Consider the following 19,745-nt stretch of genomic DNA (forward strand, 5'->3'; position numbering starts at 1 on the left):
TCCATGCCCTAAGGAATGTTCATGGCTCTACACAAGTAATAAACTGGTCAGTGGATCAGAGTGCACTCACATTTCATCCTTGGCTCCTTGGGGAGTGTACAACCCATTAAGGGGGAAATGATGCACTGATATTCCGATGGATCACAATATTTGACCCACAATACGATACAACCATTCCTGTATCATTGCAGCCCTACAACCCATGGTCCCTTTTGGGCATCAGAAGGTTCTGCGTTCACATAAGTATCTCCATCCATCCAGGTACTCACTCATTCACCACAGCATGCAACACTTGTACTTACTAACTTACTTTGGGTTTTAATGTGCGCTTTCAGACATATGTGTATTTCACGCCCAGCCCACCAGGCCATTTAGTGATGTGGCCGAGAAGGGTATGTCCGAAAGGTAAGGCAACGTGGAGGGGCTTTATGGTCGCTTAATCAATTTTGGCGGAAATTTGGAATTTTGAAAGCCACTCACGGAGACAGTACTCTACTTATACCACAAGTGACAGGAAATTGCGCATGCTCAGAGACTGTTATTTAAAATGATATATGGAATTCCGGAACTGAAACTACAAAGTTTTAGCCCAAGAAGACAGTGATGCTATTGACGGTGTTTTTAATTTTTAAATGATCATGTACGGAAATTATTTTCTTAAGTGTTCTCAAATTCTGAAATGGAAGCATTCAATCCTAAACATGCATACGAAAGTTCTCCGTCCCAGTGGCTGCACTCTATTTCGTTTGAGTCAAGATCCATTTTTTTGCCAATAGGACGCAGGATAGCGTCGGTAAATCCCTGCCCACAAGCACAGATATATGCCACAGACGAACCGAGGGTGAATCTGGGACTGATAACCGGTTCATGGTACGACTAAGGGACGCAACTCTGCACGACCAATGGTATCCAACGGTGCATGAAGTTTGACCCGGTTCAATAGAAACGTTAAATGGCATTGTTTTGCAGCCCTAGTTCCCCTTTAAGTTTTACATGGTAACAAATAGCTTGGTCCAGTTGTTGATATAACTGGTGAAATTATGGTGCTGAAATATGTCAACGGTTTGCGAAAATACGGGGACAATATTGATTATGTTTGTGAAGTTGCATAACAGTTAGCTGCGGTTACTGTGTATCTGTGCAGTCCTTTTAAACGATTTTGGTATTGGCTTATCGCGCTACACAGATTGCGACAAGTCACTATGAAAATCGTTTTTAGGGAGCAGCACCGATCGAGATACGGTTACCGTAGCTGCATAACAGTCTGTTTGCAAGCTTACTGCAAAACACTCTGTTACCCAATACACAGTGTAACGGTTTATAGATGTTTGTTGTAAAACGTAGAGAAATTGGGACATTGTTCCCATATATGTCAAGTCTAGATGATATCAAATTATTCACATGCATAGCTTTTACAACGCACACATTCTTCAATACGAAATTCATGTCCGCATCAATTGTACGCTCCTACTTTTTATGCACACAATGACGTAACAAATATTGTGACGTCATAGAACAAGTTCGTCATTCTTTTTTGGCTGCGACATTGCCCACAAGACGTGGTGCAGGCGCTGACGAACGTCAAAGGTAAGATGGGCCCCAAACTGTTCGCGGCAGGTGTGGTAAGGATGCAGCTCCCGGCGGCGACTGCCAGTACCTTGGTATATTGCTTTTTCTAGGGATAGGGAGCCCAGTTGTCAATGAGTTCGCTCGTCATGTCCGATCCTTACATGACCACCATTCTTGGTGTTCCCGTAGTGCCGTTGCTTGAAAGTTGGTAAAGCTGCCTACTTATTACTGTATGCATTCTGTGCGGTAGGCCAAGTGTTGTGTAAGATTACAGACGAGTGAAAAGCACAAAAATAATGTTGAAACTTTTCAAAGGTCTATTAAATGCAAACTGCCCAGCGTAATTAAAACTAATGGCACAGTAGCGTATACAATAATTTGGCTTATTGTTGAAATTATATATGAATATTTATTGTGATGTATAGAGAGAAATTGATGGACCAAAAATGTAATAGCTGTAGTAGTAGTAGTAGTAGTAGTAGTAGTAGTAGTAGTAGTAGTAGTAGAAATGAAAGTATGCTGAAAGAACGACAGAACAGCAGCCAAATGCAAATGCACTGCACCCCACTCAATAAAGAAGCAGATTAAAGTAAGTGATCAGTGAATTATCTTTTCTTCTGCTGTACTATACGAGCAAAAAGCTATGAAATGTACCGAAACCCCGTTAAGTATTATTATAAATGTACGCCCAGGAGACATGTTTGCGTGCAGCTATAATTTCCATCACTAATTATACAGTTGTGTTTCTATTTTTCTTATGTATATGGTGGAACGTGTGTGTGTGGGTGTATTATATAATTATATAATATATTTATTTAATGGACGGACATTCATTGACGTGAAAAGAAGAATTCAATTTCAGTTTGGTATTAGCAATGTGTACTTTCTGTTTGCTCTACAAATTCTCTACTACTTCTACAAACTAGCAATAGCCGAGAAAAAAACCAACTGATATGTGTTTGACACTATGTACTAGTTTGCAAATATATATGAACAAGACGTTATATCTGCTACGTCAGACAGAAGCTATACATCGACAAAAGCCGAGTTAAATATGTGCCAGGTCACCCTTTGTACCCAGCCGATCCTCAGTTGTCGTTTTTTTCGACCGGAAGGCAGTCTTAGTGCCCGGCCAGGGTGTGGCAAGGCCCATAAGGCTTGTAGTGTGCGTTAGGTGGGGGTTGGGTGGTCACGGTGGGTGTTTTGCCTGGAAAACCAGCGATAACAATCACCTCGGGGAAGGCTCGGTCACACTGACAGTTATAAATCAAACCATCGCCAAAACTTTTCTGTAGTCAAACAAGACTAGTGTTGGTGTCATTCAGCACTATGTCATTGATTCATGTTGCGGTAGAGTTATACAAATCTGAGCATTGCTTTAAAATTCTTCAAATAAAACGTATGCATTTTAAAATCATATATGGGAACTATGTTGGGACAAACTGTATGTTCTCTTTCAGAAATTGATAATTCACAATATCACAAGAGAGATTATTATCAATGGCAACAGCCGAATCAACTATATATTCATGATGTATAAATTAGGATTTATTATATATGGTTTGTTGTTGTTATTATTCTTATTATATGTACGAGGGGGTAATTGCTGCAGCCCATTCGTCTCCCGTGAAATGATTTCTGACAGCATTTAGCCAGGGTGTGGTTTTTTGTTTTGTTTGATGCCTTTCTGCCTGTTTTCATTCTCTTGATGAAGGAGCTACTGGTTCTGCTTCATCGCGCCGAAACATATGACATCGTGTATAAGTGTGCATAGCCACTCGCTATATTTCATGTGTTTGTCCTAATATCCTGAAGGATGGCCTCAGTTGCGTCATATGGTTGTTCCAGGTTAAGACGGGCTTTGGTTCGCATCCTAGATTCTCCCGGAATAAGATCCCAGTTCAGGCTGCACCCTGCTTATATGTTCTCGTAGGTTTCAAGTAAGATGTAAAAATGTACGGATCTCGTTGTCCCGTTGTAACAAAACCACCGTATACTGTTTAAAGTAGCGATAAAGAGTAAAATAAAAACAAAATTTGGAATATAGATTAATTCACAAGTAGGTCTTTATTTAAGTTTATTCTGGTGGCTAAACACTCTCCTCTCCTGCCTGTGGTATGATAATATAGTTCAAGTCTTTAGCGGTATTCTAGGCCTCCAGCCCATAGTACATGTTTGTAATTTAATTTTGATTCTTATTAATGCTAATATCAACAAAATTAAATTATTTTTCACTTTTGTGCGCAACACTAAAAAACATACTCGTGACGTAAAAGTACATTGTATAAAACAATGGTACTTGCAGAATTATCTCCCTTCCACCAGGCTCGCCTGACACATACATAAATGGTAAAATGCATGTAAATTAAATTATTATCCATGGCAACTGTGTGCATCTCAACTCTTCATACAGTGGACATACAATCATAAAGTGTACTTCATCTTCCATATCACACCTGTCTACTTCCGTCCAACACATCGTTTCTTTCCATAGCTTGTGATTTCTTCACCGGAATCTACAGAAGCCGGACCTTAACTTTCCATTATATATATATGACATGACAGATATCGTATCACTATCGATGTGTCCTGATCATTCAGATGGACAACAGGACCGCATCCGGAGACAAGCAGCATGCGACCCCCTCCCATTTTGATATATTCAAAGGACCTCCGGTAAGTAAATCCACGAGACTCGCCCTTAAACCAGTGTGGGCATCCTGCCCATCGTCTAGATTTTGGAACTCGAATATTAGTAACATATGTTGGTTCTCCTACCCCCCTTATTCCACTACTTTCATTCAATCCCCACACTCCCCAAAAGGTGCAACTGCCTCTTATTATACCCATATCAAGGTCTGTACATTTGTGAGTTCCTCTGTATTAAATAGGGGCGGTGGGGTAGCCTAGTGGTTAAAACGTTCGCTCGTCACGCCGAATACCCGGATTCGAAATCCGACATGCATGGGTACGATATGTGTAAGCCCATTTCTGTGACCCCGCCGTGGTATTGCTGGAAAATTGCTCAAAGCCGCGAAAAACCATACTCACTCACTCACTGTACTGTATAAGTGTTCCCTTAAATTCATCAATGAGAAATTGTTTCGCAGTCACCACGTAGAGTCAATACGTATGATAACACTTTGTTTCGCAGTAACAAGTGTCAATACATGTACACGCGTTGTTGTTGTTGTTGTTTCACAGTCATCAGTATGTGTTAGTTGTTGCTCCGAACTTGTCTCAGCAAGACTCTTTTCTCACACTTAGCGCCACGTGGCCAGGGTCACCAAGGCACTGCAAGCCTACATGGAGAAGGTAGAGGGAATGAAGAACGCCAACGCCCACCTGCTGAACACCATGGTGGACATGTGCCCCAAGACATGGAAGATCCTCCCGGAATTGAAGATCTACCTCGAGGTCAGTCGGTCATTGTTGATCAAATATACCCATGAACCAATGCTCTGTGGGACACAGTCGTGGCTGTTTGTTGTTTAACGCCGCACTCAGCAATATTCCAGCTACATGGCGGCGGTCTGTAACCCAGACAATCCAGTGATTAACACCATGAGCATCGATCTACGCAACTTGGATACGATGCCATGCATCAACCAAGTGAGCAAGCCTGACCACCCGATCCCATTTGTCACCTCTTACAAGCATAGTTGCTTTTTACCGCAAGCATGAGTTGCTGAAGACCTATCCTAACCCGGATCTTCACGGGTGCCGTAGTGATTGAGTGAATGGTGTTTTGCGATTTTGCATGCACGTTACAAACAGCAATACACTATCTGTCACGGCTGTCTGTAAGTAATAGAGCTGGGTCACACAATCCCGTGATTGACAGCATGTGCAACGATCCAGGTCGTCGGGGAACGATGACGCACAATCAGCCAGGCAACACATTGCAGCCACCCGATCCCCATTAAGGGATCTACCTGTAATCACAACCAGGGGTTGCAGCGACCTATTCTTCCCGGAATCACAACCAGGGGTTGCAAGGACCTATTCTTCCCGTAATCACCACCAGGGGTTGCAGGGACCTATTCTTCCCGGGATAACAGCCAGGGGTTGCAGGGACCTATTCTTCCTGTAATCACAACCAGAGGTTTCAGGGACCTATTCTTCCTATAATCACAACCAGGGGTTGCAGGGACCTATTCTTCCTGTATTCACAACCAGAGGTTTAAGGGAACTATTCTTCCCGTAATCACAACCAGGGGTTGCAGGGACCTATTCTTCCCGGGATAACAGCCAGGGGTTGCAGGGACCTATTCTTCCCGTAATCACCACCAGGGGTTGCAGGGACCTATTCTTCCCGGGATAACAGCCAGGGGTTGCAGGGACCTATTCTTCCTGTAATCACAACCAGAGGTTTCAGGGACCTATTCTTCCTATAATCACAACCAGGGGTTGCAGGGACCTATTCTTGCTGTATTCACAACCAGAGGTTTCAGGGACCTATTCTTCCCGTAATCACAACCAGGGGTTGCAGGGACCTATTCTTCCCGGGATAACAGCCAGGGGTTGCAGGGACCTATTCTTCCCGTAATCACAACCAGGGGTTGCAGGGACCTATTCTTCCTGTAATCACAACCAGGTCGGACACGACACCTTGTTTCTTTAAGTGGTGACATAAAAGAAGATACGGTGGTCAAAATGATGATGGAGTATGGTTGCTGGGGTGACCACCAACCCTTGGTTCAGACCGTGTGTTTGTGTATGCCATTGTTCACCGAGGACTTACTTTAGTGCACACCTTCTTCACCATTGTATGATAACGGCATAAATGTCAATGTGCTTTCTCGCTCAGTGATATGTGTTACACCTGTACCTGTTTGTCTTTAATGAATATGACATTCAATTCCAAGGCAAATCATTTTCTACACAGGACCAGTCAATGTTGTGGAGTCTGGCCGTGTCGTCACTCCGGCCCTTGTTCAAAGCTCTGAGCAACTACCAGGCCACCACACAAGGGGCAAAGGTAAAACATCACATGATGTGAGGATAGACACGTGTTATAAATGTCATAGATCCCAAAATTAGATATATAATATAGATTCAAGGAGAACCCTGCCATAGTGACGTGTTATCTTCCGCTTGTTTGTAATATATTCACGTAGCACTTGGAAATGCGTTGCCGAGATATAATGATTTTACGAAACTTCGTTATATTCATTTTCTTAAATTCTGGGTTGCCATTTATGTTTTGAAAAACATTTATCTAGTCTCTTTGTACTCTCCAGTAATAATGCAATCATGGCGATAAACCTAAAATTAAGCGTCTATTTTAGAAGGTAAAATTTCACCTTTAGTAAATTGATTCGTTTTACACATTACGCTTTGTTTGATTTCAGGATGCTCTGCTAGAGTTTGAAGTTCGTCTTAATCAAGTTAAAACAATGAGTGCGGAATATGAGGTGATCTTTTTCTCTGTTAGTGTCTGTCATTCTTTACGAAGCTACACACTCTACCTTGGCGTCCGACGTGTAACCGCCTTCATAGAGCTTGATTACTGCTGACTTCCTACCTCGCAACAATTATATATGCTGTGCTGGGCTCAGGAACACAATGAGGCCTTGGCACTGTGACCGTCGTAATTCTGTGTTAAAGCATGACCATTACGACAGGCACGTGGCGTGATGGTTACCAAGGCGTCCATCCTCTACCAGCTCCAATGTCCTGACCTAAACATTTTATATTAATACAGATAGGGCAGAATTGGTCCTCAAATAGCTAAAAATGCAACTTGGTTGGCCTGAAAGAGGACCTAGGTTCGGGCATTACACGGCTTTGATTGCCTGCATGCGTATATCGTTTAATTCAGGTAATGGTTACCCTATGTACTACAAACTACGTTTGTAACGGATACTCTTATTATGAACTAACGGATATAACGAACTTATTTTGTTGGTCCCGCCATTTGTGTATATATGCTGTGTACAAGCTTATAACGAACTACGGTTATAGCGAACTAAAATTCGTGGTCCCTTTGAGTTCGTTATAACCGTAGTTTACTGTAAATAGTGACATTGTCTCAGCTTGTTCACCTGCAGGTTATTGTGTGGTATCGATCTATTCGTAGAGGAGTAATTACATGTTTGTTCCTGATTCCAGCTTATTAAGAAATCTTCCCGTGTCTCTAAAGTTCAGCAGTTTCAGGTAGGTGCCTCGTCATTACGTGTGTGGAGTTGTGTCCCTTATCAGTGCCAGTACCCGCTGGCAAAGATTTTTATTTTTTGCCATTCCCCGATTATGATCCTTGTCCCGTCAGAACGTTACACTAAGGGCTGTTAGTTTTAAAGTGGAACCTGTCTATGATATGTCATGCATGAGTTTAAGGTATTGATAGAACAGATATCACAAACAGTATGCTGTCTGAGTCACACTATAATGAGAAATTACACAAAAACTGTTTCAGTCCGATGTCTGTTGCTGTTGGAAATAGTACTAACTGATAAATGTTGAGTCAGATATGACACATCGAAAAAAGACTTAGAGGAGGATTTAGGATGATTATCCTCAAGTATGCAAGATTTATGCGTCATGAGAAACGTTTGCTAGGCATTACTTAGAAGTTGAAAAAGTAGACACAATCTATGGATAACAACTTTTATAATACTGTAAAGGCGACGTTTTGGTATAGATCCTTATACCGTTGTCAAGGAAAATATAAGGATCTATATGGAAACGTCGTATTTACTGTATTAAAGAAGCTGTTATCCATAAATTGTGTCGCCTTGGTCATGTGCAACCCACACAGTGATACTGTTCCATATTAACCCTGCGCTTTGTGAATGAACACATGTTCTGCCATGACACCTGGTGTCTATTTTGTAGGTCGAGTACATGCTTCGCGAGTCAGGCCGAGCCCTCGTGAACACCCGCAAGCTGGTGGAGGAGAAGATGCTGAAGTTCAGACGCTTGTAAGTATATTAGTCTACAGTCTACTAAACACGCTGCATACACTTTTACATTTCTTAATGATTTGTTTGTTGGTTGGTTAACTCCGCACTTAGCAATATGCCCGCTATACGGCGGCGGCCTGTATACAATCTTTACTGACCGGACAAACCAGTGATAGATGTTATGAGTAACGTCCAATGCCGTCGGGGCAGGATGACCGCAGTGAACCACCAGATCCACTTGGTCGTCTCTTACCATAAGAACGGGTTGCTATAGACCTATTTTACATACTTTTCTGAAGTTGAGAAAAGTGATATCTCCATTGCAGTGAACAAAACAATTGAAATTTCACTGCTGTGAACATAACCCTTTGACGGAACTATTGTCATACAAGCGTTTCCTCCCCGCAAATTGTCTCCTTTTATCGTGTCTAGCACAGAAACAAAATGTTTGTGTACGGTCCACACACTTACGATAAAGGGAGACAAATTACCACACCTGTAATCTTCTAGCGACTTATTTTCGGATGAAGCTACAGAAATCGATTCTGTCTGGCATGTCAATGGTTGGTGGTTTTCCCTATGTGTAACTGATTATTTCCAGACAAACCGAGCTAGGGAAGGAACTGCTGGGGACATTTGAGGATGTCATGAAAGTCACCTGTTCAGAGGGTTGTCAGGTAAAGTCTACGGCAGTTGATTTCACAAGAGAACTAGATACCCCTTGGGTGTCCTGTTACGCATAAAGACTTTAACTTATGTTAATGATGAAGTGGGTTGTATCAAGTTCAGTTGCCTGGCCCATCTTCTGATAAGTGTATGTACGTGTGTGTACGTGTGTGTGCAGGTGCCTTTTATGTTAAAATATACATTTGCACATATTGCTGTTAAGAAGAGCTTTTATGATAAGATACTTTCATGTATATTCACATTTGCAGGTTTCAGATTTAATTAAAAATACTTTGCGGGCCTCACCTGTCAAGAAAACCAACAAGAATGGCCAACCAGTGGATGACCTGAACTTTGTCCAGAAGCAGGTCCAGGTGGTTGTGGACAAGGTCGGCTCCACACCTGTAGACGTGAGTTCCAAGAGAAGACTGAACACCCCAGAAAAGGCAAAAGCTATATCCCAGGCTTCAAGTCAACTGGAGCCTCAGGGTAAAGCCCACACTAAAGTTGTCCTAGCGCCGACCCAACCCAAGGCACAAGCACATCCTCAGACAGAGCCTATCACCAGGTATGAAACAAGAGAACAAGATCGCCCTGTTAGCGCAAGCCAGCACTACCAATTCAGGAATGAAGCGCGCAGGCAGTCTCTTGAAAATTACACCGAATTCAACCGCACTGCTTGTCCTTTCCATTGCGTCGTAACCCAGGAGCAGGTGAAGATGACAAGGGTCTCCCGTCCCAAAACAACCACACCTGATGCTAACTCGATCCCCCGCAACAGCTCTGAGTATAATGCTAGACAGGAATATGGCTACAATGACCAGGGAGGTGTGAGAGCCGTCACCTACACAACCACCAGGGCTAAAACTAGGTATGCCACTCCCAGCAGTGGTAAAGAAGTCTCAGGGCGACACAGCAGATCCTCAAATGCTGACGCTGATGACTATGCCTGCTACCTGGACAACTGTGGAATAATGTCGCCCCGACCACCCACTCCAGGCAGACAGCGGAACAACAATGGCAACACGGACGAGGTGGCCTTGGCAGAAGAGCAACGCCGCGGGACCAAGAGGTCATCGGAGCAGCACAGACAGACCCGGTTCACACAGACAACGGCTCAGACGCAGGGAAGGTCTGGTCAGAGGAAGTCTGGGCTGCCATTCAAAACGTCCATTCCAGACTGCTCGTCAAAGGATAATGGTGAGTGCCACACTATAAAACGTCAGTGTGTATGCCGCAATCTGACTGGCCGAAAGCCTGGAATGTGGGTATAGATTGTACATTTTTTATATCTCTCCTTTATCAATCTAAAAATTGAAAACTTTTCATTTGGATCTGTGAAATGGATACTGCATTCATCATATCCTAAGTTTGATCAATATTTATCTGAATATATTTGAAACTTAGTTATTTTCCTCTCCATTCTGCTGACCATGCGATTTCATTTGACATGGGTGTCGGCCTTTGCATCATGACGTCACATGATGTTACGGAGTCTGGTTATGTCTATTTCACAGCTATTAGAGTTCATGTAGTGTTACCGAAAACGTACCTCCACAATGACATCATATACATTTCTGTCGGGTACTCGTACCCAAATTCAAATATCAATGGGTATTTGTTATATTTATGTTCATTAGATGGGTTTATTCTACAACGGCATCTGTTGATTATTTATACCTTTGTCTGAGCTCTCGGTCATGACCAAACAGAAGGGTTATCTGGTTAGGTCTGACATAGTAATGCAAAGGCAGATTACCCAAAGTTCTCTCAAGTCAATCACGCAGTGGTGCTTTATTTCAGCAAGCCTCTCTCAAGTAAATCATACACTGCTACTTAATGTTTCAGCAACTTTCGCAAGTCAATGATACTTAATGTTTCAGTAAGCCTATTCCAAGTCAATGATACTGAATGTTTTAGCAACTACCCCAAGTCAATGATACTTAATGTTTCAGCAACTATCCCAAGTCAGTGATACTGAATGTTTCAGCAAGCCCATCCCAAGTCAATGATACTTAATGTTTAAGCAACTATCCCAAGTCAATGATACTTAATGTTTCAGCAAGCATATCCCACGTCAATGATACTTAATGTTTCGGCAAGCCTATCCCAAGTCAATGATACTTAATGTTTCAGAAACTATCCCAAGTCAATGATACTTAATGTTTCAGCAAGCCTATCCCAAGTCAATGACATTTAATGTTTCAGCAAGCCTATCCCAAGTCAATGACACTTAATGTTTCAGCAAGCCTATCCCAAGTCAATCATTCTTCTTCTCTTTCACTGATGCTTTATGTGTTTCAGTTTTCTTCGACTGCCGGTGATGAAAATCTGATCCTGAGAATATCAAGATGTCACCTTCAAGTTTTGTTTTCAATGCTCAGTTTTTTCATTACAGGTTATCAGTTGTAACGATATTAATTGTACAGTGGAACCGATCGGTACTTTACTAATTCCAGATAAACACATCATGTATATAATCCATCTGAATATATTCTCCTTTCCCAGTAGTAATCATCTAAGAAACTGTTTCAGAAGTGTCCGGGCTAAGGAGAGGTCACTGTATACTGTTTGTCCATAGTCAGGCTATTGTACATCGTTGCAATTAATCAAAAACTTATTTGTATTATCTTTGCTCTGCAGTATTAAATACATGTTTTGTATACATTCGTTCTTGTATTCTTGAAAATGAAACCCAAGTGTGTTACTTATTCACTTGCTTACCATAGCAACCGGATGCTCACAACTACAGCAAAAGCATCTGAACTAGACAATGAACTCGCGACTGGTGTGTCCACAATGTAACAACAGGATCATGCTTGTTTCCAAAGCATCCACTGGAAACATCCCCTCCCATCAAACACATTGAGGGAGATTTGAGTGAATGGATGTTTCATGCAACATCCCAGCTACACCAAAACGACCCCCAGTTGACAGGACCAGGCAATCCAGGTGTTGACAGCATGAACACTGATCTTCTGCTTCATGGTTCCGATGCTACACATATTACAACCACCGATTCCACTTTTTTAAAGTCAGCATTCATGCCATACATTGTGTTGCGGGGACGTCTTCTGGCCTAGTGTTCCATATAGTGAGAAAAGTGTCTGTTTCGCTATCAGTGTTCCTGTGACAAAGCATTGCACATATGGATTAACCGGGTTCCTCTGTCATGGTCAATCGTACATGGATGAGGTATATGTTTATGTTTCCTTGGTCCCACGTATCTATCTTTCTTTACCTACTGGGTCAAACATATCGGGATCATAAAAATCATAGATGCCCATGGGTCACACGAGACTCGGAAAAAGAATCCTTAACAATTATTGGCTTATAATGACCTGCGCCTCGTTTTCAGAATGCACTACTTTGTTCTTTAAAGGTTTACTACGCAATGACGCTTTTATAACTGCAGTACCGAACCTACGCAGTCGCGAGATTGGAATGGTTCGATAGACTGAACAAAACGTTTTACTTGTATGGAACACCATTATGTTTGGTCATTGTGAAATGTTTATGCATATATACAAAATACAAACTCCTAAATAACTTTGAAACACAAATTTAATGTGTAAATTGCAGACGACACAAGGTAAACAATATGGCTGCTCAATCACATTGTCCGACTTCTGTCAGAGTGAATGACTTTGTCCAAGTAGTTGTGAGCTTAGTTGGAAGAGTTAAGGAGTGTCATTCCACCTCTCTGGACATTGACTGAATACAAGTACACACAAGTAATGGCACGAAACAGGTATATCGCCATCGTATGCAAGTACTCACCGAAAGTCAATCGACTTTCCCCTGACTCGATTCATATCAACTTCCACAGCCAGTTATTGCTATTTGATACCCAATTTGAAAAAAAAACCATGATAGAACAGGGAATACCCTGAGTATTACGAACGTTAAACTAAAACTCGCCCAGGTGAAAATCTACGCCGGGAATCAGTACCCGAAAAAAAATCCCCTTTCTTTACGTAAATGAGTCATGGACGGTTAACTAACGACCCAAAAAACCCAGATACGATGTTCTCGTTGAACAAGTTCAGTAGGACACAAACAGTTTTGTAATACACTGAGTATATATTAACATGACCGTTCTAGCTTGTCTAGATATGTGCCTTTATATTTATCAAACATTAACGGATTTAAACAACGATCGTCAGTTAAAAAGGGGAGGTCACTCTGAGTCCCTTGTGAAAGCACTGATCCAGCAACAGAGAGTTGAGGCGGCGAAATCGGCTAGAGTCGAATAAGATTTGTTTTGCATTCTAGTTAGTCTGTATTATAGCGGAAGCTATATGACAGCAACATGTAAGTAATAGTCTTATCTTTAATTTACATAGCGCCTTATATCCATGGGGATGTGATAATATATATGAACAAATCCCCAGATATGTTTAGGACAACCACCTCCACCTTTACCTTAACAACCACCACCACCTCAACCTCAACAACCACTACCATCTGCACCTCATCAACAACCTCCACCTCAAACCTCAACAACCACCTCCACCTACACCTCAACCACCACCACTTCAACCTCAACAACCACTACCATCTGCACCTCAGCAACAACCTCCACCTCAAACCTCAACAACTACCTCAACAACCACCGCCAACTCCACCTCAACAATCATCTCAACCTCGACCTTAACAACCACCGCCACCCCAACAACCGGATCCACCTCCACATCCAACTCAACCTCAACCTCAACAAACTACACCATCTCCACATCCACCTAAAAAAACAACCTCTGCCTCAATCCTCAACAACCACCCCACCTCAACAACCACCACCACCTCAACCTCAACAACCACCACTACCTAAACCTGAACCTAAACAACCACCACCACCACCTGAACCTGAACCTCAACAACCACCACTACCTCCACCTCAACAACTACCACTACCTGAACCTCAACCTCAACAACCACCACCACCTCAACCTCCACCTAAAAAAAGAAACCATCATCTCCACCTCAACCTCAACAACCACCAACGCCTCCACCTCAACATCAACAATCACCACCACCTCCAGCTCCACCTCAACATCAACAACTACCACCACCTCAACTTCAACCTCAACCACCGCCACCTCAACCTCCACCTTAAAAAACAACCCCCACCCCCACCTCAACCTCAACAACCACCACCACCTCCACCCCAACCTCATCAACAACCACCACCCCTCCACCTTAACCTCACCAACTACCGTCACATCCACCTCAGCCTCAACCTCATCAACCACCACCACTTCAACCTCACCAACCACCACCTTAACCTCAACAACCACCGCCACCTCAACCTCAACAACCACCGCCACCTCAACCTCAACAACCACCTCCATCTCACCAACCACCTCCATCTCAACAAGCACCACCTCCATATCAACAACCACCGCCACCTCCACCTCAACAACCACCACCACTGCCACCCCAACCTAAACAACGACCACCACCTCAACCTCAACCTCAACAACCAACGTCCCCTCCACCTCAACAACCACCGCAACCGCCACTTCCACCTAAACCTCAACCTCAACAACCTACACCACCTGAACCACCACCTAGAAACCAACCAACACCTCCATCTCAACAACAACCACCACCTCAACCTCAACAACCACCACCTCAACCTCAACAACCATCGCCACCTCCACCTCAACGTCAACAACCACCACCACCTCCATCTCAACAACTTCCCCTACCCCAACCTCAACAACCACCGCCACCTCAACCTCAACAATCACCTCCACCTCACCTCAACGTCAACAACCTCCGCCACCTCAACATAACCACCACCTCAACCTCAACAACCACCTCAACCTCACCTCAACGTCAACAGCCTCAACATAACCACCACCTCAACCTCAACAGCCACCGCCACCTCAACCTTAACAGCCACAGCCATCTTCACCCCAAGCTCAACCTCAACCTCCACAATCACCGCCACCTCGACAAGTTGAGGTTTTTTGCTCAATTTAATGAATAAATGTAATAAATTAACCCGATGTTTGTGCATCTATTAATGTGATGTCCTATTAGAATGTCGATGTCCTTTTCGAAGTCAGCCCTCAGTGGACACCGAAGCGGATACTGTGGAGACCTTAGTTCTCTTTGTGGAGGAAGATTCGTCAGGTTGAATAGGTTTAGATTCCGTCTCCTCACAGCCAAAAATCTTCTTGGCTGTGGCTAAAAACTTCTGACTCATCAACATGTAGATGACGAAGTTGAAGGAGGAGTTGATGATCTCTGTGAAGACGTTGGCGGCGGTGAGGACGACGGCGAGGTTGTGGTTCTTCCTTCCTACGTGGATATCGGTGAGCACGTGACGAACGATCATGAGAATATTTCCTGGAGTCAGACACAAGACGTACAGACAAGAAACGGCAACGAGCATCTTGGTCAACCTCTGCTCCTGCGCCGAGAAATTCTTCTTTCCGGTTACGGTTTCAGATCGCCATGAATTGTGCCTTCGAATCGCACAAATGACGGCGACTGTTGATAAAGCAACCACGTAACAGGGGATCTGCCGCAATGCGATGCTCAGAGCGATGTCACCGTAGCATTCGAAGGCGCGATGGTTCTCTTCAAACATCCTGGTTGTCTGGAGATGGATGCGCGTGCGGTTGATGCTTGTGTCATACTCCCAGCGAGTCGTGTACACGCAGAACATGGGCGTGATCAACAGAGCAATGATGACATAGACGCTGATGACGCAGGATCTCATCCGCGTCGCTGTCAACCACGTTTTCGCCTGAAACGGCCTCAGAACTGCCACGCATCTCTCCATTCCGATCACCATGGTGAGAAGGCTGGTGACGCGACCGAAGTACACAGAGATGAAGTACCCTTGCGGATGAAGTAGTGCGGCCCAATTGTTGCCAGTGACCTCGTCCATCCTTGTCACGAGACATGACACCTTCTCCATGTAAGTAGTGATCAGGAACATAGTATCTGAGATAGCCAGAGCGAAGAGGCAGATGTTGGTCTTCTCCTTGATACCCTGGCGTATGAATACCATCAAGGTGATGATGTTCCCGACCAGACCGAATAGCACAACTGGTGGCACGAAGCCACAGTCGATGACAGTCAGGCCTAAGTCACGCTGTGCTGCCGTAATGACATTGTCGGGGTTGTTCCACGGGATGTAGGATACGGCGTGATGGTCGTCCGCGACCTCCACGTGGTCATCATGGTGCCCACCATCAATGTCTCCAAGGCGATCCTTCGCATGTGTCACATTTTCTAGTATCCCGCCAACCACGTGACTTCCGGTGACCAGTATGGAGGCAGTCACGTTGACGATAGACGCGGGTGTGCTCGACATCTTTTTTTAGCACAGAAATCTGAAAAAGAAGCACAGTCATGACATATGTGGTATTTAAACAGTTATCATGGTGTCACAATCATATATTTTTTTAGTTTGAAGTTTACACGATATACGGCTTTTCAGTTAGACGAGGAGTCGGTCACATGACCGCGAAATTGGCGTTCATAAGTGTAAGAACGACACAATGTGACGTTCATTCGTTTTTCACCAGACCTATCATTCTTGAAATGATATAAACACTGACAGAATACTTCCACATTCCCAGGGAAAATCCCAGGGAATCCCCTAGCACGAAAACGTACAGAAGAGTTCTTTCTGATTATTAAGACCCTTTTTAGTGTACATTGAGAAACGTCAGAGAGTTTGACGAATATCCTCGCTACGATCCGTGTCTAGGCTGGCAGTCTACAGCAATCTATGAGTTTACCTTCGTGTCTTTTGACACATCTTTAATCACCTTTCAGTGATCGGCCAATAGATCAGTGATGACTACAACATGTAACCGCAATGGGTTAATTAGCGACTCTCGAAATCTCTCCAGTCCCGTTTATCGTATCAGCCATTTTGACGTCTTTTACTTGATGTAAATGTATTGCGACGCGCTATCATTGTGACTGACTTACTGAGGTAGTTCTTAACAGACCTTTCTCATCTGATGGTGATATTATTTGAATACATGTGTTGCTTAAGATGTTTCTGAAGAGCAAGTTAAGCATCCACACGCTCATGTCACCTCTATTTTTGAGGAACTATTTTATTCAGCGATAAAGCTGGTTGTTGTATGGCTGTCAGTGAAAACATGAAGTCACACGTAATAAATTGTGTATATATCTTGGCCTTCATCCTTTGAGGTAAGATATTGTGATGAAAATGATAAGCAATGACTTTCACTTTGTGTGAGTTCACAAGCTCCGACGTTCATACAGTTGGGCCCTCACTCTATGAAGGTTCATACTCCAATGAACAATGTGAAAGTCAATGCTTAAATGACATTACTTTTTACGCAAATGACACTGCTTATCTAAGAAATAAAGTTTGCTCTATATAAAGTATAGTTTTGCCCTGAACAAGGTACAGTTAAAGCGGGTCGGTCGGGTAGCCTAGTGGTTAAAGCGGGGACCCGGGTTCGATTCCCCACATGAGTAAAATGAGCGAAACCCATTTCACAGCCTTGATGTTGCGGGGGTATTGCTAAAAGCGGCGTAAATCCATACTCGCTCACTATAGTTAAAGCACGAGGACTAAAGGGTAGAGCAAACAATACTTTTCTAAGGCACCGAATTCAAAATTAACTTTGTTGTGTATTTGTTTGAACGGAAATCTGTAATAAGTGAAAATCCTCGAACAGGGCTACCCGACGAGGTGTTCCTCCAAATTGCCTGTACCTTGTTAAAATACATGTAGTCAGATGGAGTCAAGACCATTAGGACGTAACTTTAGCCCAATATAAAGTACAGTCGGCACTTTTGATCTTTTAGCAAAACAACTCAGAATATATAATATATCAACCAACATTCGTCGAGAAAAGTTTATGATTCTTCGGCAAGCCTCGGGGTGTCAAAGATATATCGGGCCCCGTTCCACATACCCCAGATCGTAACTCCAAGATTTTAACATAGACTCACTAAAGTCGTAGCGCTACGATCGCTTTGCGGAGCGGCGACCAGTACTTGTGTTCATATAAAATAATATACAGTTTTCTTTTACCAAAGTATCATCAGATATCGGTGGTATAAACATGAAATGAACTTGTATTTCATTGTTTCTAAACGTTATATTGATATTCAAGATATATACAAATAAAGAAATGGTGGTCAGCATGTTCCCTATGTACGCCAGCAATCACACAGCAAACCAATATAGGAAACCGTTACGAGCAAATGATGTACCATAGGCTACCCCAGCGGCATAAAATAAAACGAGTGAATGAGTGAGTGAGTGGTGTTTGACGCCATTAACGCATTATGTCAGTTATTGCACGGTGTGTTGGTAAGGGAGGTAAGCCCGAAGTGATGTAGGTCTCAGGCATTTACCACTTCTGCCAACGAGCAACGAGCAAGGGTATGGTGCTTACAAACCTAGAACATAATCAGGGCGACTCTAAAGCGTGTATATGTTTGGCGGAGTGTGAAGGTTTCTCATCACCGACCGACCAATATCACTCGGCCTGATCCAATTATGCTTTATATTCATTTCTGCATGCTAAATTCGTTTTCGAGTCCGCATGTTTAGAGTCAATTTCCATTCTGAACTTTCACTTTTGGATATAACCCATCCTGTCCATACCAGCAATGGCCACGTACCTCGTCTAGGTTGGAGTGGTTGTGAATTTTTTAATAAAATTTACTTACCTACCATTTGGATAACAGTAGCGAGACAGTTTTCTTTCGTGATTTTTTTTTTAGAAAACCTTGTTAGAACGTTGGAATGACGTAAACACAGAACCTTATTTATAAAGATTATAACGTTCGCATAATGTCACGTATACACGTTGTAAAATAACTTAATTTTTTTCAGGTGAATAACATTCAAACAACATTTTTAACACTAGGTAAAGTGTATATGTTTGTAAAAATGTTTTTTCCAAACGTTGCAGAAAAGCCTATAAAACGTAAACCCTCTACATCTTGTTTATAACATCCGAAACAAATGCTTAGCGTTGAGAAAACGTTAGTACATGTTTATAAAAGGTTACCTCTATTCGTGTATTATCTGTTTAGAGAAATGTAAATGCGCTTCCCCAACAATCAGCTCTGATTGTCCTGTAGGAGAATGTATATGTACCTGGGGCGCCTGTTCTTCTTGTCGAGGGGAGGATGTGGATCACCGGTTTGAACTGTATGTCAGTTGCATCACTGCGATCAGATGTGGGGGAAAAGTGATGCAGGTCTTGGTAGTGAACAACTTTGGTGAAACCCACGAGCACAGGTATGGTCCTGACTATCCTAGAAACCTTTTCAAAGCAAATCTAGGATTCGAACCCCTTTTTGGGTGGCGCTATAATTATTCCATGCATGTGTATTAACTGGGAGAGAACTCTATTGTTTGTTTCTGTGTAAAGCCATCTTAGGAATCAGTTCAAGAGTTCAATGTGAAATAATAAGAAGCTTATTTCATTTCGCCTGTTCCCTTTTGTCTGCAAACTTTATGTGCGAACCGAACACGCAGATGGTTTAAGTCTTAGAATGATGCCATCAATTCGTCTTTTGGGTTTTTAAAGTTCTGAACAAATGAAAATAGTGACAAACGAGTGCTACAAACTTACCAAT

The 19,745-nt window shown here is 42.9% G+C and overlaps 3 protein-coding genes across 3 annotated transcripts; 2 read left to right on the plus strand and 1 right to left on the minus strand.

Moving 5' to 3' along the window:
- The first annotated feature begins 179 nt into the window (after positions 1 to 179).
- Positions 180 to 11,507, plus strand: LOC139463537 (uncharacterized). Its single transcript, XM_071244807.1, has 10 exons — positions 180 to 261; positions 4,171 to 4,245; positions 4,837 to 4,986; positions 6,458 to 6,550; positions 6,924 to 6,986; positions 7,684 to 7,728; positions 8,407 to 8,492; positions 9,076 to 9,151; positions 9,410 to 10,340; positions 11,445 to 11,507. Exons 2-10 carry the CDS (start codon positions 4,171 to 4,173, stop codon positions 11,462 to 11,464), a joined length of 1,539 nt encoding a protein of 512 aa, XP_071100908.1. The 5' UTR covers positions 180 to 261; the 3' UTR covers positions 11,465 to 11,507.
- A 1,659-nt stretch (positions 11,508 to 13,166) lies between these two features.
- On the plus strand, positions 13,167 to 14,938 carry LOC139463655 (histidine-rich glycoprotein-like). The gene is made up of 2 exons (XM_071244917.1): positions 13,167 to 13,188; positions 13,713 to 14,938. The coding sequence occupies exons 1-2, from the start codon at positions 13,167 to 13,169 to the stop codon at positions 14,936 to 14,938; spliced, it is 1,248 nt and encodes a 415-aa protein (XP_071101018.1).
- A 272-nt stretch (positions 14,939 to 15,210) lies between these two features.
- Positions 15,211 to 16,473, minus strand: LOC139463538 (QRFP-like peptide receptor). Its single transcript, XM_071244808.1, has one exon. It carries the CDS (start codon positions 16,471 to 16,473, stop codon positions 15,211 to 15,213), a length of 1,263 nt encoding a protein of 420 aa, XP_071100909.1.
- Between the last annotated feature and the right edge of the window lie 3,272 nt (positions 16,474 to 19,745).

The sequence above is a fragment of the Haliotis cracherodii genome, unplaced genomic scaffold (assembly GCF_022045235.1).
Source record: "Haliotis cracherodii isolate W230 unplaced genomic scaffold, xgHalCrac1.p SCAF_16, whole genome shotgun sequence".
Taxonomy (NCBI): domain Eukaryota; kingdom Metazoa; phylum Mollusca; class Gastropoda; order Lepetellida; family Haliotidae; genus Haliotis; species Haliotis cracherodii.

Excerpts from the sequence above, each read along its gene's own strand:
- LOC139463537 (XM_071244807.1), top strand. The coding sequence starts at position 4,171 with ATGGACAACAGGACCGCATCCGGAGACAAGCAGCATGCGACCCCCTCC. Across the intron at positions 9,152-9,409 it reads CCTGTTCAGAGGGTTGTCAG|GTTTCAGATTTAATTAAAAA; the intron begins GTAAAGTCTACG and ends TCACATTTGCAG. Across the intron at positions 10,341-11,444 it reads CTGCTCGTCAAAGGATAATG|TTTTCTTCGACTGCCGGTGA; the intron begins GTGAGTGCCACA and ends TATGTGTTTCAG.
- LOC139463538 (XM_071244808.1), bottom strand. The coding sequence starts at position 16,473 with ATGTCGAGCACACCCGCGTCTATCGTCAACGTGACTGCCTCCATACTG.
- LOC139463655 (XM_071244917.1), top strand. The coding sequence starts at position 13,167 with ATGTTCTCGTTGAACAAGTTCA. Across the intron at positions 13,189-13,712 it reads GTTCTCGTTGAACAAGTTCA|CAACAACCTCCACCTCAAAC; the intron begins GTAGGACACAAA and ends TCTGCACCTCAG.